At 42.7% G+C, this 21,597-nt stretch overlaps 1 protein-coding gene across 1 annotated transcript in view; it reads left to right on the top strand.

Moving 5' to 3' along the window:
* AHI1 (Abelson helper integration site 1) overlaps nt 1-21,597 on the top strand; it is a gene marked incomplete at its 5' end in the record, with an annotated part of 647,577 nt that overhangs the window by 389,632 nt on the left and 236,348 nt on the right. The window contains 1 exon segment of the mRNA XM_082249437.1: nt 4,370-4,475. Within this exon segment, the coding sequence (XP_082105563.1) occupies nt 4,370-4,475 (106 nt within the window).

Below are 21,597 nucleotides of genomic sequence, written 5' to 3'. Positions count from 1 at the left end.
AAATTTTATTTTTTTTGAACAACATTCTGCCAATGTATGACTAGCTTTAGACCAGGAGCTGATCATACACTTCAAAGACACATTACAACCATCTCATTATATTGTTTGACTAAACAGTAGGAATGTTCAGATTGCACCATTACACTTTTTTAGCCTTTCCATCAGGGATGTTCAGAAGATATCCATAGATTTTTTTCCTGAGTATTATATCATGCTTTTTGCACACTCTCAGTGGTATCACACTAAGTCAAGTGTTGGGGACATGCAGAATACACAGGGTACCTGCTGGTGGCACTTTGGTTTCTGAACTAGAGTGCTGCAGTTCTGGTGGCCACCGGGGGGGTGTCTCCTGGCAATGAGAAAAGCTCACTAACTTGTCACCTAATGCTGGCTGCTGGGAGACTATTTAGCCTACGTGGCTACATGCTCAGTGCCTCAGCATTTTCACCCAGAGCCTGCATTACTTTGTACCAGCATTATCATGTTCCTGCATTTATTCTGTAACCGTTTTGGCCCACCCCTTGACCCATAGACTACCACTACTTTATATTCCTACCAGACTTTGCTTTTCCTGATCTCCTCCATCACCCCTCCCTTTTGTCCTATTTGTATATAGTTTGGTGCAAGTTTAGTTTTACTTTACTAATCTTACTATTACTGTACAAATACGCACAGACACATTGTGTATACAGATTGTAAATAAATTTTATTAAATGCAATTTTTTTTTTTAACTTTTTTTTCTATTTATTATCGTAATTGAACCCCCCCCCCCCCCTTTGACATATGCACCAGGGACTGTTGTAATAAGGCTATTTACAGACCTCTATAGCTCAAACTGCAGTTTACACATGTATTTTTGCTGACTCTTGCCAGTAACTGTATTCCTTATCAGACAGCTCACAGCTTAGATAAGCCATAGTGCTGTAGGATTCCTTTGTTATTAATCAAATTCATGTTTAAAAAACAAAATTGTACACATACGAAAAATACAATAAATCATGGGTTTAAAACCTTAAAAAGAAAATCATAAAAGTCCAAACTCAGTATTTTTTTTTTTTCAAATATTTTATTTATGGAAAGAAAAGAACGAGCAAATAAATACAACATTCGTCAAAAACAAATAATGGTAGTATTCACCTACATAGGTGCATTAATAACAGTGTACCAAAACATACAGATCAGTGCTAGGCAGCAACCAAAACTAGGGTCAGAGCCCACAAGACACTTGAAACCGATGTTCAATAAGGTTAAGTTGCCGCCGAGACTACGGTATCCATTTTGTCTCCTTCTTGATTTTCTAAAGTAGAAGAAAAATAAAAGGGAGTAGTAAGCACAGAGGGGGAAAAAAAGGTGGGGGGGGGGGGGGAGAGAAGGAAGGAAGAAAGGAAAAATGGGCGCATGTGGTCATGATGCATATATTATAGGCGCAATTCATTCCCCTCGTTGTTCACTTGAGACAGTGGCCCTTAACGGACACAGTAAATTTCGCCCCCGTTCTGAAAGCATGAAGAGATTCCACGACCCCCACGTTTTGTTATATAATTCCCTTTTAAATTGTGAAGAAAGATGTAGGTCTTCCATTTTATTAACTTTGATTTTACGAATACAGTCACTAATTGTTGGAGGGGAGTGTGTCTTCCAAAACAAATGGATACAAGACTTAGCTGCGTTCAAAATATGGAATAGGATCGATCTCTTATACCTCCCAAGGGGGATAGTGGAAACGTTTAGTAAAAAAAAAGCAGGGTTATTGGGGATCGCCCAATCAGTGAATTCTTGGGCTAGGGCACTCACGTCTCCCCAGGAGCAAGATAACCGTGGACAGGACCAGAACACATGCAATACTGTACTAAGTCCCTCCCTGCACCTCCAGCAGTGGTCTGAAGTATTCGGGGAGAACTTATGGAGCAAAGAGGGAACTCAATACCATCTCGTGAGGAGTTTATAATTAGTCTCCTGGATCTTAGCGCAAACAGGAGTCTTTAATGCCAGCGTAAATATATTGCGTTGTTTTGTATGTTTTGGATAAATTTGGTCAAGGGATTATAGTGTGGAAAATTGTATTTGTTGGGGTTACCTAAGTGTAGAGATACAACTTTGCTTCCTGTCCCTTTGACAGCATGAGACAGCGGGACAAGAAATGAGAGAAGTCCTCACTGGGACAGAAAGTCACAAACCTGTAGTCTCCCCATTGAAAAGATTTCCCATTACTTTCTCCCCCAACAGAAAGTGAAGGCTAATCTTCCCTATGGTGACTGCAAAAAAAAACGGATGGGTTATTCTGTAGAGATGCATTGAAATTTTGGCCGCTGAAACATATCAGGTGAAAATGGTGTTATCAGCATTTTGCCGAAAAGAGAAAGAGGTGCCCAAAATGCACAAAATTTTGCAGTTATTTCACTGCAATTTTGCCACAATTTTACTGTGATTTTTCTGTGCTTATGGTGTGTTTTTCATAGGTTATGTGACTCAAAAACTGCATCAAAAACTTAACACTGGTGCTGCGTTTTCAATGCATTTTAACAGGGAGGTGCATTTTTGGTGTGGTTTTTTTAACTGACCTAAAATCCAACAAACAGGATTTTTAACACCACAACGAACTATTACATAGAATTTAAAGGGATGCATTTTTCGTCTGCTTTTCTTGCACCAAAGATGCCAATAATAGCCGACAATACGTTCATATTCATTTAAATTCATGATCTTAATTGCAAAGTCGAATATAATACAATTATATATAAATATATACCGTATTTATCAGCGTATAACACGTGCCAGCGTATAACACGCACCCCAATATTTGGAGAGAAATTTCAGATAAAAAGCTTAAATTTAACATAAACAGCTTTGAACTCAGAACATTTTTTTTTTTTTTTTTAAATCCAATGATATCTCACCAGTGCCCATGAATGCATCCTCATCAGCAGTGTCCATAAATGCAGCCCACCAGCAGTGTCCATAAATGCAGCCCACCAGCAGTGTCCATTCATGCAGCCCACCAGCAGTGTCCATTCATGCAGCCCACCAGCAGTGTCCATTCATGCAGCCCACCAGCAGTGTCCTTTCATGCAGCCCACCAGCAGTGTCCATACATGCAGCCCACCAGCAGTGTCCATTCATGCAGCCCACCAAGTGTCCATTCATGCAGCCCACCAAGTGTCCATACATGCAGCCCACCAAGTGTCCATACATGCAGCCCACCAAGTGTCCATATAAGCAGCCTCGCAAGCGCAATGTCCAAATATGTAGCATCGCAAGCGCCGTTGGAACAGAAGGGGCGGGCCGGGCCGAGAAGGAAGGACGAGCTGTCATAAGAGCAGAAGGGGGCGGGCCGAGCCGAGGAGAAGGGAGAACGAGCGAGCGCAGTCATCGGAAGTCCCGCCTCCTCTGCCGAGACGTGTGACGTCTGTCATAGGTGGGACTTCCGATGACTGCGCTCGCTCGTTCTCTCTTCTCCTCGGCTCGGCCCGCCCCTTTCTGCTCTTATGACAGCTCGTCCTTCCTTCTCCTCGGCCCGGCCTGCCCCTTCTGCTCTCGGCAATGCTTCCTGGCCGTTTTTTTTTAAATATCGGCGTATAACACGCACTGCTGCTTTTTCCTCCATTTTTAGGATATATATAATATATATTTTTTAAAAACTGTCATTCTCAGGTTTTTGGCCAAGTGCATCCTGCATTTTCGGTTTCGGCACCAAAACTTCCATTCGGTGCGCCTCTAGTTTTATGCCTACCCCACACTGCCCAAAACAAAAGAAAAAAAAATGATTGGCAAGAAATCTCCCATCTGGAGGCCTCTACAACAGTAGAGATATGGATTAGAATTTAACTTGCCTCTCTTTAATTAAAAATGGAGAAATTTGTTTTTGAATACAGTTGATCTAGAGTTTAAAAAAAAAAAACAAAATGTAAGAGGTTTTAATTTATAACAGGAAAAGTCATATATATGAAAAGGATTTGTTTCATTTAGGTTAAATTAAATTATTTTTTTAATTTATTTGTTTGTTTCTTTTGCTTCTGTTTTTTGGCTTACAGGTAATAAACTCAGGGCCTGTGTTGACAAGCTTTGGTCCAAAGGAGATCATCTGCAGGCCAAATGCACCTGTCTGTGAATTCTAAAAGATCCCAGAGTTGTCACAGATTGATGCCATTGACACAAGCCAAAAGTCCATCGACATAAGCCCTTATTTTTTTTAATCAGTTCAAAAATATAGTGTCATTGATTACTTTAAATGTATGTTACTTTCTTGAATAATAAGAATGCTGTAATATATACTAATAGTGGTAAAATGTATAACTTATTATAACATATGTTGATTCTAGGTTGTTCCTAAATTGACTTAGCATTTCACTTTTTTTTTTTTTTTTACAGAATGGTTCCAGTGTCTCGCTGCCTGCTCCGTCATTGCTATCTCCTCATTCTAAGGTCAGGTTGGGGCCCAGCACACAACTGCAAACAATTGCCACAGGCTCATCAGGTGAGGAGCTTTTTAAAAAATGTTTATGTTGTATAGTTGGTGATGATACATACAGTGTATATGGTCATAAAGAAAACGTAGAAAGTATGGTGATATTCTTATCAAGAAACTCAGACTTCTAGGTTCTGTTCAAAAAGACCTTCCAAGGTGGCCCTCCACTAGGCAAATATTTTCAAAACCAGGGAGAAGAGACCCCAGTCGCATGATTTGCAATATCATGTGACTGACCTCTCATCCAATTACAGATTTTTCTTTGCAGAAATATGCGGTATACCACAGGCATACTATGTAAAATTTAGACACAGTGTGGCGTAAACACTGCTTTGTCCAGCGGAGAGCTGATGTCCTCTCTTCCCCTTACAGCCTCCTAATTTTACACTGAAAGAGCAGCAGACTGTATCCCTCTGCTCTCTTCTATCAGCACGTTCTATGTCAACAAGTTGCAGACTCATGTGGTCATCCATCTGGTCTCTTCTTCTACCAGCACTTTCTATGCTAACTTATTTGCACACAGCATAGCGTATTGGTTACTGGTTTCACCCTTATGTCTCTGTTTCTGACTTTGGGGATTGTATGGGGCTAATATAAAGTCAAAACCAGCAGTATAAGGAATACAGTGCTGCATGAAAGTGATTGTAAAGTCTTGTTTTTTTTTCTTCTTTAAATAACAAACATGTTATACTTACCTGCTTTGTGCAGTGAGTTTTGCACAGAGCAGCCTGGAAATGGTTACAAATGCCTATTTTGCTTAGAACTTCCTGTAATAAAGGGATTTCTCTGTCCCTGTTTTTTTAGGATGGAATGTGTAGTATGACTGTAGTACAACTGTACATGCATCACTCATACTTATCAATAGTCCTGGATTTGGCAGGACAGTCCTGCTCATTGGTTTATTGTCCCATGATGTCTGTGTCCCAGGCTGGGTCTCAATTTCTAGGAATATGCATGTCCCTTTCCAGGCTGCTTCCCCCCTGGTCACCATGTTTACCGAGGCCATCCCTTTCATCTGCGAAGGAAATAGTGGGCAAGTCTGCAGGCAGGTGCCAATCCCTGCAAGGAGCCTACACAAAACTACACCCTGGCTCCACGCACAGCATGGTTTTTTTTTTTTTTTTTTTTTGCAATGCATGCTGCTGGGAAGCCCAGCTGCGGAAACAAGATCTCTGCACTTTGAGTCTCAAAGTAATTGCAGGCAGTATGGCGACACGCCACTGATACCACCTGGATGATGGAAAAACTTGTTATGGTGCTGGGGGTACAGTGGTTATAAACATGTACTGGAGTGAGTTGGGAGCGGGGGCTACAATGGTGGCTGTGATGTGTTAGGGGTTGCAGAGGTGTGAGTCGGATTGGTGGCAGAGGGGTACCGATTTATGCTGTGGTGTACAGTAGTGACAGAGATATGTCAGGGGGAACAGAGGTATGCAGAAAAGCATTGGTGGCAGAGGTAGATGGGGGAAGTGCAGAGGTGGCAGGGGGCACATGGATGACATAAGTAGCAGGGGGCACATGGATGGCATAGAATGGCACAGTGGTGGCAGAGGTGTGCGAAGGGGTACAGTGGTGGTAAAGGTGTGCAAAGTTGTACAGTGGTGGCAGAGATGTGCAAAAGGGTACAGTGGTAAGTACAGTAGCGGCAGAGATTTATTAAGGGGTACAGTGGTAGTATGAGGTATAGTGGTGGCAGAGGTGTGTGTGTGGGGGGGGGCAGTGGTGGCAGAGATGTGCGATGGGGTACAGTGGTGGCAGAGGTGTCTAGGGGAGGGTACAGTGGTGGCAGAGATGGGCGATGAGGTACAGTGGTGGTAAAAGTGTGTGACTGGGTACAGTGGTGGTGAAGGTGTGCGATGGGGTACTGTGTTGTCAAAGGTGTGCTTAGGTTGCAGTGATGGAGGAGGTGTGCAGGGGAAACAGTGGGGAAAGAGGTGTTCGGGGATGCTGATGAAATGATGAAATCAAAATTTGGCTGGTTCCTGCTGAACTGGCCAAATTTTGATCCATATATAGCTAGCTTAAAGGATTGATTCACCTTTAGCAATATGTTACGTGTTAAACCAAAAAAAAAAAAAAACCAGCACCGCTCGCATGCTTCTGTCAGATACAGTTCTATTCAAAATTATTCAACCCCCACTGAAATTGATTGTTTTGGCCAGTTTGACATTGATTTTGATCATTCAGTCATCCTGCTTACAATTAAATCAAAGAGGCACGTGTAGGTCAGACAAATATAACATAACATTTATAATGAAATAACCACAAATGTCTTTTCTGTGCTCACATCATTATCAGTTTTATTCAACCCCAAGTGACATTCAATCTTAGTACTTAGTACAACATCCTTTTACAGTTATAACAGCTTTTAAACGTGAAGCATAGCTTGACACAAGTGTCTTGCAGCGATCTACTGGTATCTTCGCCCATTCGTCATGGGCAAAAGCCTCCAGTTCAGTCACATTCTTAGGCTTGTGCACTGCAACTGCTTTCTTTAAGTCCCACCAGAGGTTCTCAGTCGGATTTAAGTCTGGTGACTGTGATGGCCACTCAAATGTTCCAGCCTTTAATCTGCAACCATGCTCTAGTGGACTTGGAGGAATGCTTGGGATCATTGTCCTGTTGAAAGGTCCAACGTCTCCCAAGCCTCAGGTTTGTGACAGACTGCATCACATTGTCATCCAATATCTCCTGGTACTGAAGAGAATTCATGGTACCTTGCACACGCTGAAGCTTCCCTGTACCTGCAGAAGCAAAACAGCCCCAAAGCATGATTGACCCCCCGCCATGCTTCACAGTAGGCAAGGTGTTCTTTTCTTCATAGGCCTTGTTCTTCCTCCTCCAAACATAGCGTTGATCCATGGGCCCAAACAGTTCTAATTTTGTTTCATCAGTCCACAGAACACTATCCCAAAACTTCTGTGGTTTGTCCACATGACATTTGGCATACTGCAGTCAGCTCTTCTTATTCTTTGGAGACAGCAAGGGGGTGCGCCTGGGAGTTCTGGCATGGAGGCCTTCAATACGCAGTGTGCGCCGTATTGTCTGAGCAGAAACTTCAGTACCCACATCTGACAAATCTTTTCTCAGTTCCTCAGCAGTCACATGGGGACCTCTACTCTACACTTCAGGTAGCGCACAGCAGTCGAAGTCAGCATCTTCTTTCTGCCACGACCAGGTAGCGTTTCAACAGTGCTCTTTGCCCTGAATTTGCAAATGATGCTTCCTATGGTGTCTCTTGGTATGTTTAACATCTTTGCAATCTTCTTATAGCCATTGCCCTTCCTGTGAAGAGTAATCGCCTCTTCTCTTGTCTTCCTGGACCATTCTCTTGACTTCACCATGTTTGTAACCACACCAGTAAATGTCTAGAACAGGGGTAATGAATTAAAATTCAAGGAGGTTCGGTCGCTAAAATTTTCATTGGGCCGAGGTCCGAATCTCAAGTCGGTGCTGACTCAGAAAGATTGTAGTCACCGTATGTCTTATCAAATCAGTGTGCCCCATAGCATAAATATGTCAATCAGAGTGCCCCTTAACATAAAATATGCCCATCAATGTGTGCCACAGCATAAATATGCACATCAGCATGCCCCTTAACATAAAATATGCCCATCAGAGTGCCCCTTAACATAAAATATTCCCATCAGCGTAACCATTAACATAAAATAAGGGGCAAGCTGATGGGCATATTTTATGTTAGGGGGGCACTCTGATGGACATATTTTATGTTAGGGGGCACTCTGAGGGGCACATTTTATGTTAGGGGGCACTCTGAGGGGCACATTTTATGTTAGCGGGCACTCTGAGGGGCACATTTTATGTTAAGGGACACTCTGATGGGCAAAACAAAACGTGTAAATCAGCATTGCTCTTAACATAAAATATGCCCATTAGAGTGCCCCTTAACATAAAATATCCCCATCAGCATGCCCCTTAACATAAAATATACCCTTCAGCGTGACCCTTAACATAAAATAAGGGGCACGCTGATGGGCATATTTTATGTTAGGGGGCACGCTGATGGGCACATTTTATGTTAGGGGGCACACTGATGGGCACATTTTATGTTAGGGGGCACTCTGATGGGCAAAACAAAACATTTAAATCACCGTTGCTCTTAACATAAAATATGCCCATTAGCGTGCCCCTTAACATAAAATATGCCCATCAGAGTGCCCCTTAACATAAAATATGCCCATCAGTGTGAACCTTAGCATAAAATATGCCCATCAGCGTGACCCTTAACATAAAATAAGGGGCACGCTGATGGGCATATTTTATGTTAGGGGGCACGCTGATGGGCACATTTTATGTTAGGGGGCACGCTGATGGGCACATTTTATGTTAGGGGGCACGCTGATGGGCAAAACAAAACATTTAAATCAGTGTTGCGCTTAACATAAAATATGCCCATTAGCGTGCCCCTTAACATAAAATATGCCCATCAGAGTGCCCCTTAACATAAAATATGCCCATCAGCATGTCCCTTAGCATAAAATAAGGGGCACGCTGATGGGCATATTTTATGTTAAGGGGCTCGCTAATGGGCATATTTTATGTTAAGAGCAACGCTGATTTAAATGTTTTGTTTTGCCCATCAGCGTGCCCCTAACATAAAATATGCCCATCAGCATGTCCCTTAGCATAAAATAAGGGGCACCCTGATGGGCACATTTTATGTCAAGGGAACACTCTGTTGGGCACATTTTTTTTTTTTTTATGGGGCACTCTAATGAGCAGAACAAAATATGGCAAAATATGCCAGTCTGCACACTAATGCTTGTGCAGCTATTCTCCCCTAAAATGTGCTCCACATACCTGAACTGCAGCCAGGAGCTGAGCCAAAAGCCGCGAACAGGGGGGCGGGGCGTGCACATAGTGTCACGCCCTAGCTCGCTGCCCAAGTGTGAGGGAGCCGCAGTCCGGGGCGGGACGCGCGCGTGACATCATGCCCCCTACTCGCGGCCCGACAGAACACCGGCTGCGAGTGAGCCGGGAGCCGAAGCGAGGAGGGGACTGAAGGGCTCGCGGTCCGGGCGGAAGCATCGCGCGGGCCGCCAAGGGACCGCGGGCCGCCATTTAGTGACCGCCGGTCTAGAAGGAGCGAAGTATCACAGTCATTTTAAAGCTGCCTAATTGGTGCTTATTAGGCTTTATTGCTGCTCCCTGACATACACAGGTGTTTTCAATACCTGATTGAAAACACTTCAATGAACCTCTGTTCTTCAGAGTGGTAGTCTTTAACCACTTAAGCCCCGGAGGATTTGGCTGCTAAAGGACCAGGGGTTTTTTTGCGATTTTTTACTGCGTGACTTTAACGGACAATTGCGCGGTCGTGCGACGCTGTACCTAAACGAATTTGACGTCCTTTTTTTCCCACAAACAGAGCTTTCTTTTGGTGGTATTTGATCACCTGTGCGATGTTTTGATCACGCGCTATAAACAAAAAAAGAGCGTAAATTTTGCAAAAATAACAATATTTTTCACATTTTTTTATATGAAATTCCCCCAAAAAAAAAGTAAAAATCAAAATTTTTTAACATTTTTCGGCCAATTTGTTTTATGCTACCTATGTTTGGTAAAAAAAATCGCAAAAAGCGTATTTTGATTGGTTTGCGCAAACGTTATCGCGTTTACTAACAAAGGGAAAGATTTTTGTCATTTTTGGTGTTTTTTTTTAAACGCATAATGGCGGCGATCTGCGATTTTTTTTTTAGGTACTGCGACATTGCGGCGGACAGATCGGACCCTTGACTGACATTTTTGACACTTTTGGGGGTACCAGTGACATTACTGCAGTAATCAGTGCTATACATATGCACTGTTACTGCAAAAATGACACTGGCAGGGAAGGGGTTAACTTTATTGGACAGGGAGGGGTTAAGTGTGTCCTAGGGGCGTGATTCTAACTGTGTAGGGACATTCCTATTGGTGTAAAAGCAAAGATCAACCGTTCTACATAGTAGAACGGTCAGATCTTCACTTTTACACAGGGAGAACTGACAGGCAGCTTGTTTACACAAGCTGCTCTGTCTTTCTCCCTTCACAGGAGCGATCGCAGTGTGACTGGCGGACATCGAGTCCGCCGGTCACACGCACTGACTTGTCTGTGAACGAGCCGCGGCGGGCGCGCGCCTCGGCGGGCGCGCGCCCGCCCGCGATAGGCTCGCAAGTCAGTGACAGGCGAGTGACGTACCGATACGTCACTCTGCCTGGCCGGGGCTGACCGCCGCAGTATATAGTCGTGCGGCGGTCGGCAACCGGTTAAGGGGTTGAATAATTGTGTCAATGAAGAATTCACAAAAGAAACATTTACTACTGTATTACAAAACCAATTGATGTCATTTTAGTTTCATATGGTTCTTTAACCACTTAAGCCCCGGAAGATTTTACCCCCTTCCTGACCAGGGGGTATTTTGCGATTCGGCACTGCACGGTCGTGCGACGCTGTATCTAAACGAATTTGGCGTCCTTTTTTTCCCACAAACAGAGCTTTCTTTTGGTGGTATTTGATCACCTGTGCGATTTTTTGATCACGCGCTATAAACAAAAAAAGAGCGTAAATTTTGCAAAAATAGCAATATTTTTCACATTTTTTTATATGAAATTCCCCCCAAAAAAATGTAAAAATCAAAATTTTTTTAACATTTTCGGCCAATTTGTTTTATGCTACCTATGTTTGGTAAAAAAAATCACAAAAAGCGTATTTTGATTGGTTTGTGCAAAAGTTATCGCGTTTACTAACAAAGGGAAAGATTTTTGTCATTTTTGTTGGTTTTTTTTTAACACGTAATGCGATTTTTTTTGCGGTACTGCGACATTGTGGCGGACAGATCGGACCCTTGACTGACATTTTTGACACTTTTGGGGTTACCAGTGACATTTCTACAGTAATCAGTGCTATACATATGCACTGTTACTGTAAAAATACACTGGCAGTGAAGGGGTTAACTTTTTTGAAAGGGAGGGGCTATGTGTGTCCCTAGGGGCGTGCTTTCTACTGTGATTGGCTGTGGCTTCAGATGTATGAAGAGTGATCAATGGTTCTACATAGTAGAACCGTATGATCATCCTTCATACACAGGGGAGAATGACAGGCAGCTTGTTTACACAAGCCGCCTGACTTTCTCCCTCTCCCCCGCCGATCGCAGAGTGAGCGGCGGACATCGGGTCCGCCGGTCACACGCGCGGGGGGGTCCGTGACCACGCGGAAGCGCGCCTCCGGGGGCGTGCGCTCGCTCCCTAGACCCTCACAAGCTAGTGATGTAGCCCTAAGTCACTTTGCCTGTGAGGGGCTGACTGCCGTTGTAGATCGGCGTTAGGCAGTCGGCAAGTGGTTAAGAAGTCCTTGTAGGATTTCATTCTGAATACAATTACAAATGTACACTAAATTCCCTAAAACCCTTTACAGCATTGGGGGGGGGGGGGTTGAATAATTTTGACTACAACTGTATACCGACCATTTCAAACACTGCTGCTGGGTGTTTGGTTACTGATAAAAGCACGTCAAACCGATCCATATAGCCATGAATGTTTCCCAGAACCGCAAACCAATATAGTGAACTAGAAAACAAATGTTCGCAAATGGCTTTAGCTGGCTCTATAGACATCAGGAAAGCCCTTCTAACATGTTTCACCTGTGTGAGGCCTATTTATGGTGTAATATGGAAAATTTTGCTAAGGACCTAACACCCTCACCCCCTGAGCCATCTGTAAATGAGTAATGTGCAAATCTTGTCCACTACTGCGGGAGACAGACTTCTAGTTCTCAAAGGACTATGAGTGTGCTGATCAGATCCATTGAGTCTTCCTCCAGCTGTACAAGTTAAAGCCTGTACAGCGACACAGGCAGAAAGCTGGAGGGGAAGTGTGCAGGAGCCTGACATTGTACCCACGATCCACTGATCCACTAATTGTGGATGCAATACTTTGCAGGCACCTGTGTAAATTAAATAATAATGTGCATATATTTTTTACTTGCCGATCACCCTCAAAGTTCAGTTTCCTCTCCACCCCTCCTTCCCTCCTCTACACATAATTAGCACTTTTTTTTTGTACCTTTTTTTTTTTATTTCCTACAAAAAAATCCTGTCCTCCCCCCTGATACATGTCTTTCGGTAGGCGAATGATGTGCATTGTGCCCACTGTGCCTCCTGGAATATGCATGTCATGTCCCAGGAGGTATGCTTGTTTACAGATAAAGGAAGAGGAGGCAGGCCTAGCTGTGCATCATCATGAGGTCTGGTAGCTGAACCCAGAAGAGGCAGCAGGCCTCCCGATGATGTCGCATAAGAAGATGGCGGCGCAGGACCAAGCAGGGGATTTCACAGCTGGATCTGCTAGGTGGGTAAGTATCTGAAATGTTCAGAACCCTCTGATAACAGGGGTCTCCTAACTACGGCCCTCCAGTTGTTCTGGAACTTCAATTCCCATCATGCCTAGTTATGTCTGTGAATGTCTGAGGTTTACGATGCCTCATGGGACATGTAGTCCCGCAACAGCTGGAGGGCCGTAGTTTGGAGATCCCTGCCCTACAAGGTAAGGGGGGGAGGGGTGGAGATCCCCTTTAAACGTGAACTTAAATTTTTAGTTTATAAAGTGGATGTCGAGTCAAAAACCTTTTTTCTAGTTTAGATGGCGCGAGGAAGGATTAAGCTAGCCATACACAGCTCAAATTATAAATACATGTTGGCAACTATGCATCACTCTGCAGATGTGTAGTATTTGGCAATAAAAAAGACAATGAATTGTTCTTAAATAGGGCCTGAACTGTGGAGGCTGTGCTCAAAAAAGGCAAATGACTAGTTATTAGTATTGCCTGTGGTCTTCCTGCAGCTGATTGTGTCACTGTTACTGTCATGCCATGCCTTGTTCCACAGTGTGCCCCTGGGTGAAGGCAGTCTTGTAAAGGCAGGTCTTTGTTCCCTCATGTCAGAGCTGTACCCCTTCATGATTGGGGATCTGATGACTGATAGGAATAGTCAGAGAGCAGTAGCAGAGGTTTTGAGAGCACAGATCCACAGAATGAATGCATCAGAAGCAGGCTTGCAGGGTACTTCCTGGGCACAAGTAACATTTCCAAATGTTCCTAATAAAAAAAATGAATTCTTAACTCCTTAAACCCAGGTTAATGGAACTCACTGTATTTCACTGGTTAACCACTTGCCGACCGGGTCATAGCCGAATGACGGCTACAGCGCGGTCAGCTTATTCTGGGATGGTGTACATTGACGTCCTCCCAGACTCGCACTTCCCGCGCGCCTCCTGTACACATGGTGGTAAAGGGTGAATGACAGTGTTCCTTTACCACGTGATCGCTCTGTCCAGTGATTGAGCGATCAGCTGTCAACAAACCGACGCATTTCCGGTTTAGATTTCTCCTCTCGTGTGAGGAGAGGAGGGAGACCGCAGCACCGCTCACCCCTGCCTCCTCTATGCCTCATTCATGCCTCAGTCGTGCCTCAATCATGCCCATCCGTGCCTCAATTATGCCCATCTGTGCCTCAATCATGTACATCTATGCCTCAGTCATGCCCATCTATGCCTCAATCATGCCAATCTGTGCCTCGTCTGTGCCTCAAGCATGCCCTTTCCGTGCCTCAGTCATGCCCATTTGTGCCTAAATCATGCCTCATTCATGCCCATCCATGCCACATCCATCCACATCAGTGCTTCTCTGTGCCATATCAGTGCTCATCCATGCCACATCAGTGCTCATCTGTGTCACATCCATACCACATCAGTGCTCATCCGTGCCACGTCAGTGCTTATCCTTGTAATGGGAATTCAGGAAATTAGATTTGTAATTTTATTTCGCTAGAGCACCTGCCGGTGCTCCCTGCATGTTGGGCCTCTGTATGTGGCCAGGCTATGTAAAAGTCTCAAACATATTGTATCGCCATATTTAGGAGGAGAAGCAGAATGTATTATGGGGTTCTATTTTGCCATGTACATGCTATGTGTTAGAAATATCCTATAAATGGACAACTTTGTGTAAAAAAAAGTGTTTTCATTTTCTTTCCACATTTTCCAAAAACTTGTGGAACAAAAATGGCATGTTCAAAAGACTCAATGCCTCCTAGCTTATGTGTTGGGATGTTTTCTTTCTAAAATTGGGTAGTTGTGTGGGGGTTTCCATTCCCCTGGCACTCCAGGGCCTTCAAAAGTGTGATAGGTTGTGAGGAAATTATATGTGTAATTTATGCTCCTAGATTGCCTGGAGGTGCTACTTGGATGTTGCACCACTGTATGTGGCCAGGCTGTGTAAAAGTCTCAGACAAGGTGGTATCATACTCAGGAGAAGCAGAATATATTTTGGGGTGTAGTTGCAAGTATGCCTATACAGCGTGTGAGAAATCAATGGTAATATGACAATTATGTGAGGAAAAAAACAAATCTTAATTTTAAATTACAACTTCAAAAAACTCACCATGCCTCTTATGAAATACTTTGGAATGTCTACTTTCCAAAAAGGAGTAATTTGAGGAGTATTTGTCCTTTCCTGGCTTGATATTGTTTTAAGAAATGAGATAGGCCATCAGTACATCAGTTGTGATCAATTTTCAGTGATTGGCACTGTAACTTGTAGAGTCTATAACCTTCACAAAGACCAAATAATATAGACTTATTTGGATTATTTTTACCAAAGATCTGTAGCAGTATAACTTTTATCAGTATAACTTTTAGCCAAAGTTTATGAAGAAAAATGACTAAATGTGCAAAATCCTAAAACTGAAACAAAGAAAAATGCATTATTTTACAAAATTTTCTGTCTTTTTTTCAATTTATAGCACAAAAAAAACCCAGTGATTATTAAATACCACCAAAATAAAGCTCTATTTGTGTGAAAAAAGAACAAAAATGTCATATGGGTACAGTGTTGCATGACTGAGTATTTGTCATTCAAAACTTGAGAGCACTGAAAGCTGAAGTCTGAATTATTATGAATTAAGATAAAAGTCTGATTTTGGGCATTCCCTGCAACAAAAATTTTATTTTTGGTGAGATGCTCCCACAGGGAAATCACATCTAAAGGGATGCAGACCCTGCAATTTTCCTCATTAGAGCCCTGCAAGTGCAGCAGCTGATTGATAAATATGAAATCACTTTCATGCACATTCATTTCCCACATGGACATAGGCAAACAAACAGCTATTTCTTCAGAATAACAAAAGGTAAGAACCTGCAACAAAGTATTTGAAATCCCTGTAATGTACGTAGATTACCCAGAGGGGAATATTTTTTTTCTTCAACAAAAATGGAGTTACTCTTTAAAATTATATTTATTATTGTATTGTCCAGCATTTAATTATGTCATAACCTTGAATTTCAGATAGTATTTTTCAGACCGAAACCTGAGTTTGGGTACTGTAATTTAACTAGCTGGAAGTGTTTTCCAGTATGCAATTTATCATCACATAGTAATGTAATATTTATATTGTGCATATAAAGAAGAAATCGAGGCTATGTTAAGATTTTTTTCTGGGCTAACAGGAAATATGCATTTCTGTATAATATTTATTTCTTTTTTTTTTTTTGAGGTACCACACAGTAACTTAAAAGGAACCTCTCACTTTGCCCATGCACAGTACAATGATAGGTTCTCTAGATATCGCACCCCTCTCACTAATTCTTACCTTTGCTGACGCTCTGTTCACCTGCCTCTTAGCCCTTAGCCTAATCCATGTGTGCGTTATTTTGCTGTTCGTGGAGTTTACAGGGGGTTAATGACCCCTGACAAATGAATGGAGTGGCAGGGGAACATTGCAAAGGTGAGTATCAGCAGCACTGGGGTGGTAAGAGAATCTGTATCCTTGCCCTGAATGACCAATGTGATAGGTTCCTTTTAAAGTTGATATCAGACTTGCAGTGGGGTTGTCTGATCTGTATTCTGATGGGTTGGTGGGGGAGCTTAGATGGATTTACAGGAATTAAGGTGGCTTTCATTAGTGTGATAATGTTTCCTAATAGGACAAAAAACTGTTAGAAAGCAGGGCACAGGTTTAGATATGAAAGGTATCTGAATTACTTTGCTGGCAGGCAAATTATATATATATATATATATATATATATATATATATATATATATATATATATATATATACATATCTACAGTATCTCACAAAATTTAGAACACTCCTCGCATTTTTGTAAATATTTTATTATATCTTTTCATGTGACAACACTGAAGAAATTACACTTTTCTATAATGTAAAGTAGTGAGTGTACAGTTTGTATAACAGTGTAAATTTGCTTTCCCCTCAAAATAATTCAACACACAGTTATTAATGTCTAAACCGCTGGCAACAAAAGTGAGTACACCTCTAAGTGAAAATGTCCAAATTGGGCCCAATGTGTCAATATTTTGTGTGGCCATCATTATTTTCCAGCACTGCCTTAACCCTCTTGGGCATGTAGTTCCTTAGAGCTTCATAAGTTGCCACTGGAGTCCTCTTCCACTCCTCCATGATGACATCACGGAGCTGGTGGATGTTAGAGACCTTGCGCTCCTCCACCTTCCATTTGCGGATGCCCCACAGATGCTCAATAGGGTTTAGGTCTGGAGACATGCTTGGCCAGTCCATCACCTTTACCCTCAGCTTCTTTAGCAAGGCATTGGTCATGTTGGAAGTGTGTTTGGGGTCATTATCATGTTGGAATTCTGCCCTGGGGCCCAGTCTCCGAAGGGGGGGATTATGCTCTGCTTCAGTATGTCACAGTACATGTTGGCATTCACGGTTCCCTCAATGAACTGTAGCTCCCTAGTGCTGGCAGCACTCATGCAGCCCCAGACCATGACACTCCTACCACCATTCTTGACTGTAGGCAAGACACACTTGTCTTTATACTCCTCACCTGGCTGCCACCACACACACTTGACACCATCTGAACCAAATAAGTTTATCTTGGTCTCATCAGACCAGAGGACATGGTTCCAGTAACCCATGTCCTTAATCTGCTTGTCTTCAGCAAACTGTTTGTGGGCTTTCTTGTACATCTTTAGAAGAGTCTTCCTTCTGGGACGACAGCCATGCAGACTAATTTGATGCAGTGTGCGGCGTATGGTCTGAGCACTGACAGGCTGACCCCCCACCCCTTAAACCACTGCAGCAATGCTGGCAGCACTTATACGTCTATTTCCCAAAGACAACCACCCCTGGATATGACGCTGAGCACGTGCAATTAGCTTCTTTGGTCGACCATGGCGAGGCCTGTTTCTAAGTGGAACCAGTCCTGTTAAACCGCTGTATGGTCTTGGCCACCATGCTACAGCTCAGTTTCAGGGTCTTGGCAATCTTCTTATAAGCTAGGCTAGTGATGGCGAACCTTGGCACCCCATATGTTTTTGAACTATATTTCCCATGATGCTCATGCACTCTGCAGTGTAGTTGAGCATCATGGGAAATGTAGTTCTAAAACACCTGGGGTGCCAAGGTTCACCATCACTGTCCTAGGCCATATTTATGTAGAGCAACAATTATTTTTTTCAGATCCTCAAAGTTCTTTGCCATGAGGTGCCATGTTGAACTTCCAGTGACCAGTATGAGAGAGTGGAGTGATAACACCAAATTTAACACACCTGCTCCCCATTCACACTTGAGACCTTGTAACACTAACGAGTCGTATGACACTGGAATACTAGGGAAAATGGCTAATTGGGACCAATTTGGACATTTTCACCTGGGGGTGTACTCACTTTTGTTGCCACCAGTTTAGACATTAATTGCTGTGTGTTGAGTTATTTTAACCAATTCAATACAGGGCAGTTACACCCTCTTCCTGCCCAGACCAATTTTCAGCTTTCAGCGCTCTCACACTTTGAATGACAATTGCTCAGTCATGCTACACTGTAACCAAACAACATTTTTATCATTTATTTCACACAAATAGCGCTTTCCTTTGGCGGTATTTAATCACAACTGGGTTTTTTGTTTTTTTTGTGATATAAGCAAAAAAAGAGCAAACATTTTGAAAAGAAAAACACTTTTTTAGTTTCTATTAAAAAATTTTGCAAAAAATTAATTTTTCTTCCTACATTTTGGCCAAAATGTATACTGCTACTTATCTCTGGTAAAAATAACCCAAATTAGTGTATATTATTTAGTCTGCGTGAAAGTTATTGAGTCTAGAAGCTATAGTACCAATTCCTGAAAATTGATCACACCTGATGTACTAACGACCTATCTCATTTCTTGAGGCCCTAAAATGTCAGAACAGTACAAATACCCCCCAAATGACCCCTTTTTGGAAAGTAGACAGTCCAAGGTATTTAGTAAGAGGCATGGTGAGTTTTTTGAAGTTTTTAATTTTTTCCCACAATTCTTGGGAAAATGAAAAAAAAATATATATCTTTCTTTTTTTTCCCACAAAGTTGTCAATTTATAAACTATTTCTAACACATAGCATGTACACATCAAAGATGACACCCCAAAATACATTCTGCCACTCCTCCTGAGTATGGCGATACCACATGTGTGAGACTTTTACACAGCCTGGCTACATAAAGAGACTCAACAACCAAGTAGCACCTATAAGCGTTCTAGGAGCATAAACACACATATAACTTTCTGACTACATATCACATTTTTGAAGGCCCTGACTGGCCAGGACAATGGAATTGCCCACAAAATGACCGCATTTTGGAAAGAAAACACTCCAACGTATATTCTATGAGGCATTGTGAGTCTTGAACATGTCATTTTTTTCCACAAGTTTTTGGAAAATGTGGGAAAAAAATGAAAACCTATTTTTTTTACACAAAGTTGTCAATTTATAGGATATTTCTAACACATAGCATGTACATAGCAAAAATGACACCCCAAAATACATTCTGCCACTCCTCCTGAGTATTGGGATTCCACATGTGTGAGACTTTTACACCGCCTGACCATAAACAGAGACCCAACATCCAAGTAGGCACCTTCAGACGTTCTAGGAGCATGCATTTTGCATCTAATTTCCTGACAACCTATTACATTTTTGAAGGCCCTTCATATTTCTAACACATAGCATGTACATACCAATTACACCCCAAAATATATTCTGCTGAGCAAAGGGTAAACAAAAGATTACCGGTGGTTTTACTAGTGGTCCACAGAGGAGAGCATCCAGGTAGAAGGCAGGGATGTGGTCCGTGACAGCAAAAGCAGTCAAACAGGCAGCAGGCAGAAATACTGTCCATATTCATTACAGGCAGCAGGCAAAAATACTGTCCATAGTCATTACAGGCAGCAAGCAGGGATAGTGTCAGCACAGCCAAGCATTGGTCAAGGTAGCAGGCAGAAATGTGGTCTATAAAGTCCTGGGTCATTATATGCAGTGATATGTTCAGCACATCCAAAATATTGATCCAGGCAGCAGGGAGGACCATCAAGCTTAAGGCCTCTGTCAGGAAAGAATGGGGACAGGGGTAGAGGCTTCTCCCACCCAAATCACTTTGAAGCCTCTGGACTCCAGACCCTGTTCTGGGAACACAGAAAACCAAAAAAGTTTTTTCTATACTACGAACTCTATTTTGAAGCCCCTCACATATGTGTGAGACCCCTGTGTACTGAAGTAGAAGGGCAAAAGATCAGTCCAAGTGGCAGGCAAAAAGCGTGGTTGATTAGCAGGCGAGGTCGGTGCACTTGGAAGTCAGAAAATGGCAGGCAAAGGCATCGTCGGTCAACAGGCTGAGGTCAGTGCACGTGGATTTCAGAAACATGGTTTTTAAAACGGCAGGCAAATGCATCGTCGGTAAACAGGCCAGGGTCAGGTAACGTGGGAGGTAGAAACATGGTAGCAGGCAAATTATCTGGACAGGTATTTCAAAATGGGAAATGGTAGTCTTAAAAATAAGGGGATCTAAAATCTTACAGCTGTATGGTAGATTTTTAAGCAATCTCCAATGCATAGGCCAGGTTGGGAGGGACATTCGGGACAATGAAAACTAGTGTCTCTTCTAATTCCATTTCTGCTGCACACACAACATCTCTTTTGGCGCCTTCTTCCTGATTCTGTCGGGGGAATGTTATAGGGAAAATGTAGCTTGTGAAGTCTACTCACACAATTAGAGCGAATGCTTGCTGGGGCCGGTCCTTATTGGTATATTAGAGCAGTGATAATCTCTTCAATGTACTTGAGGTAGGTGATGTGTTGGTTTCCTGGTGATTTTTGATGGCAGACAAACGAATTGTACATGGCCATATGAAACAGGTGAAATGCGACTTTTTTTTATACCAGTAATGGAACTTTCGGGTTGATAAGTAGGGTGTAGCATCTTGTCATTTAAATACACCCCCCCCCCCCCCCATGAACAGATTATATTAGTGGACGCATTCAGGCTTTGTAATGGGGCCACGTCTTCTGGAAATCTCTACCAAGGTGTCATTGTGGATGGTGGACAAGATGTAAACCTCTTTCTTGTCCCTCCACTTCATGGCCAACACTTCCTCATAAATGCGGTTTCCCCCTGTTAAACATTTTTTTGGACCAAAGTTTTACATAGTTAGTGAGGTTGAAAAAAGACATCAGTCCATCCAGTTCAACCTATGATGTGTGTGTGTGTGTGTTTGCTTTTAACCGTACATTGTATACCCCTGTATGTTGTGGTCTCTAAGGTGCCCATCTAATAGTTTTTTGAAACTATCAATGCTCCCTGCTGATACGACTGCTTGTGGAAGAGAATTCCACATCCTTACCGCTCTTACAGTGAAGAATCCCTTACGCACTTTAAGGTTAAACCGCCTTTCCTCTAGTTTTAGTGAGTGGCCACGTGTCTTATTGTATCTCCTTTCTCTGAATAGTTTGTTCCTTATGCTAGGGTCGCCAGTACAGTATTTGTACATTGATATCATATCCCCCCTCAATCGTCTCTTCTCCAGAGAGAATAGGTTCAGTGCTTGTAGCCTTTCCTCATAGCTGATGTCCTCCATTCCCCTAATCATTTTTGTTGCCCTTCTCTGGACTTTCTCCAGTTCCAAAACATCCTTCCTGAGGACCGGTGCCCAGAACTGGACAGCATACTCCAGATGTGGCCGGACCAGAGTCTTGTAGAGTGGGAGAATAATCTCTTTATTTCTGGAGTGAATCCCCTTTTTTATACATCCCAGTATTCTGTTGGCTTTGCTTGTGGCGGCTTGGCATTGCA

The sequence above is a fragment of the Pelophylax lessonae genome (genome assembly GCF_965119305.1).
Source record: "Pelophylax lessonae genome assembly, chromosome: 3".
Classification (NCBI taxonomy): Eukaryota; Metazoa; Chordata; class Amphibia; order Anura; family Ranidae; genus Pelophylax; species Pelophylax lessonae.
Note: the sequence above shows the minus strand (reverse complement) of the source record. Positions and strands in the feature narration are given on the sequence as shown.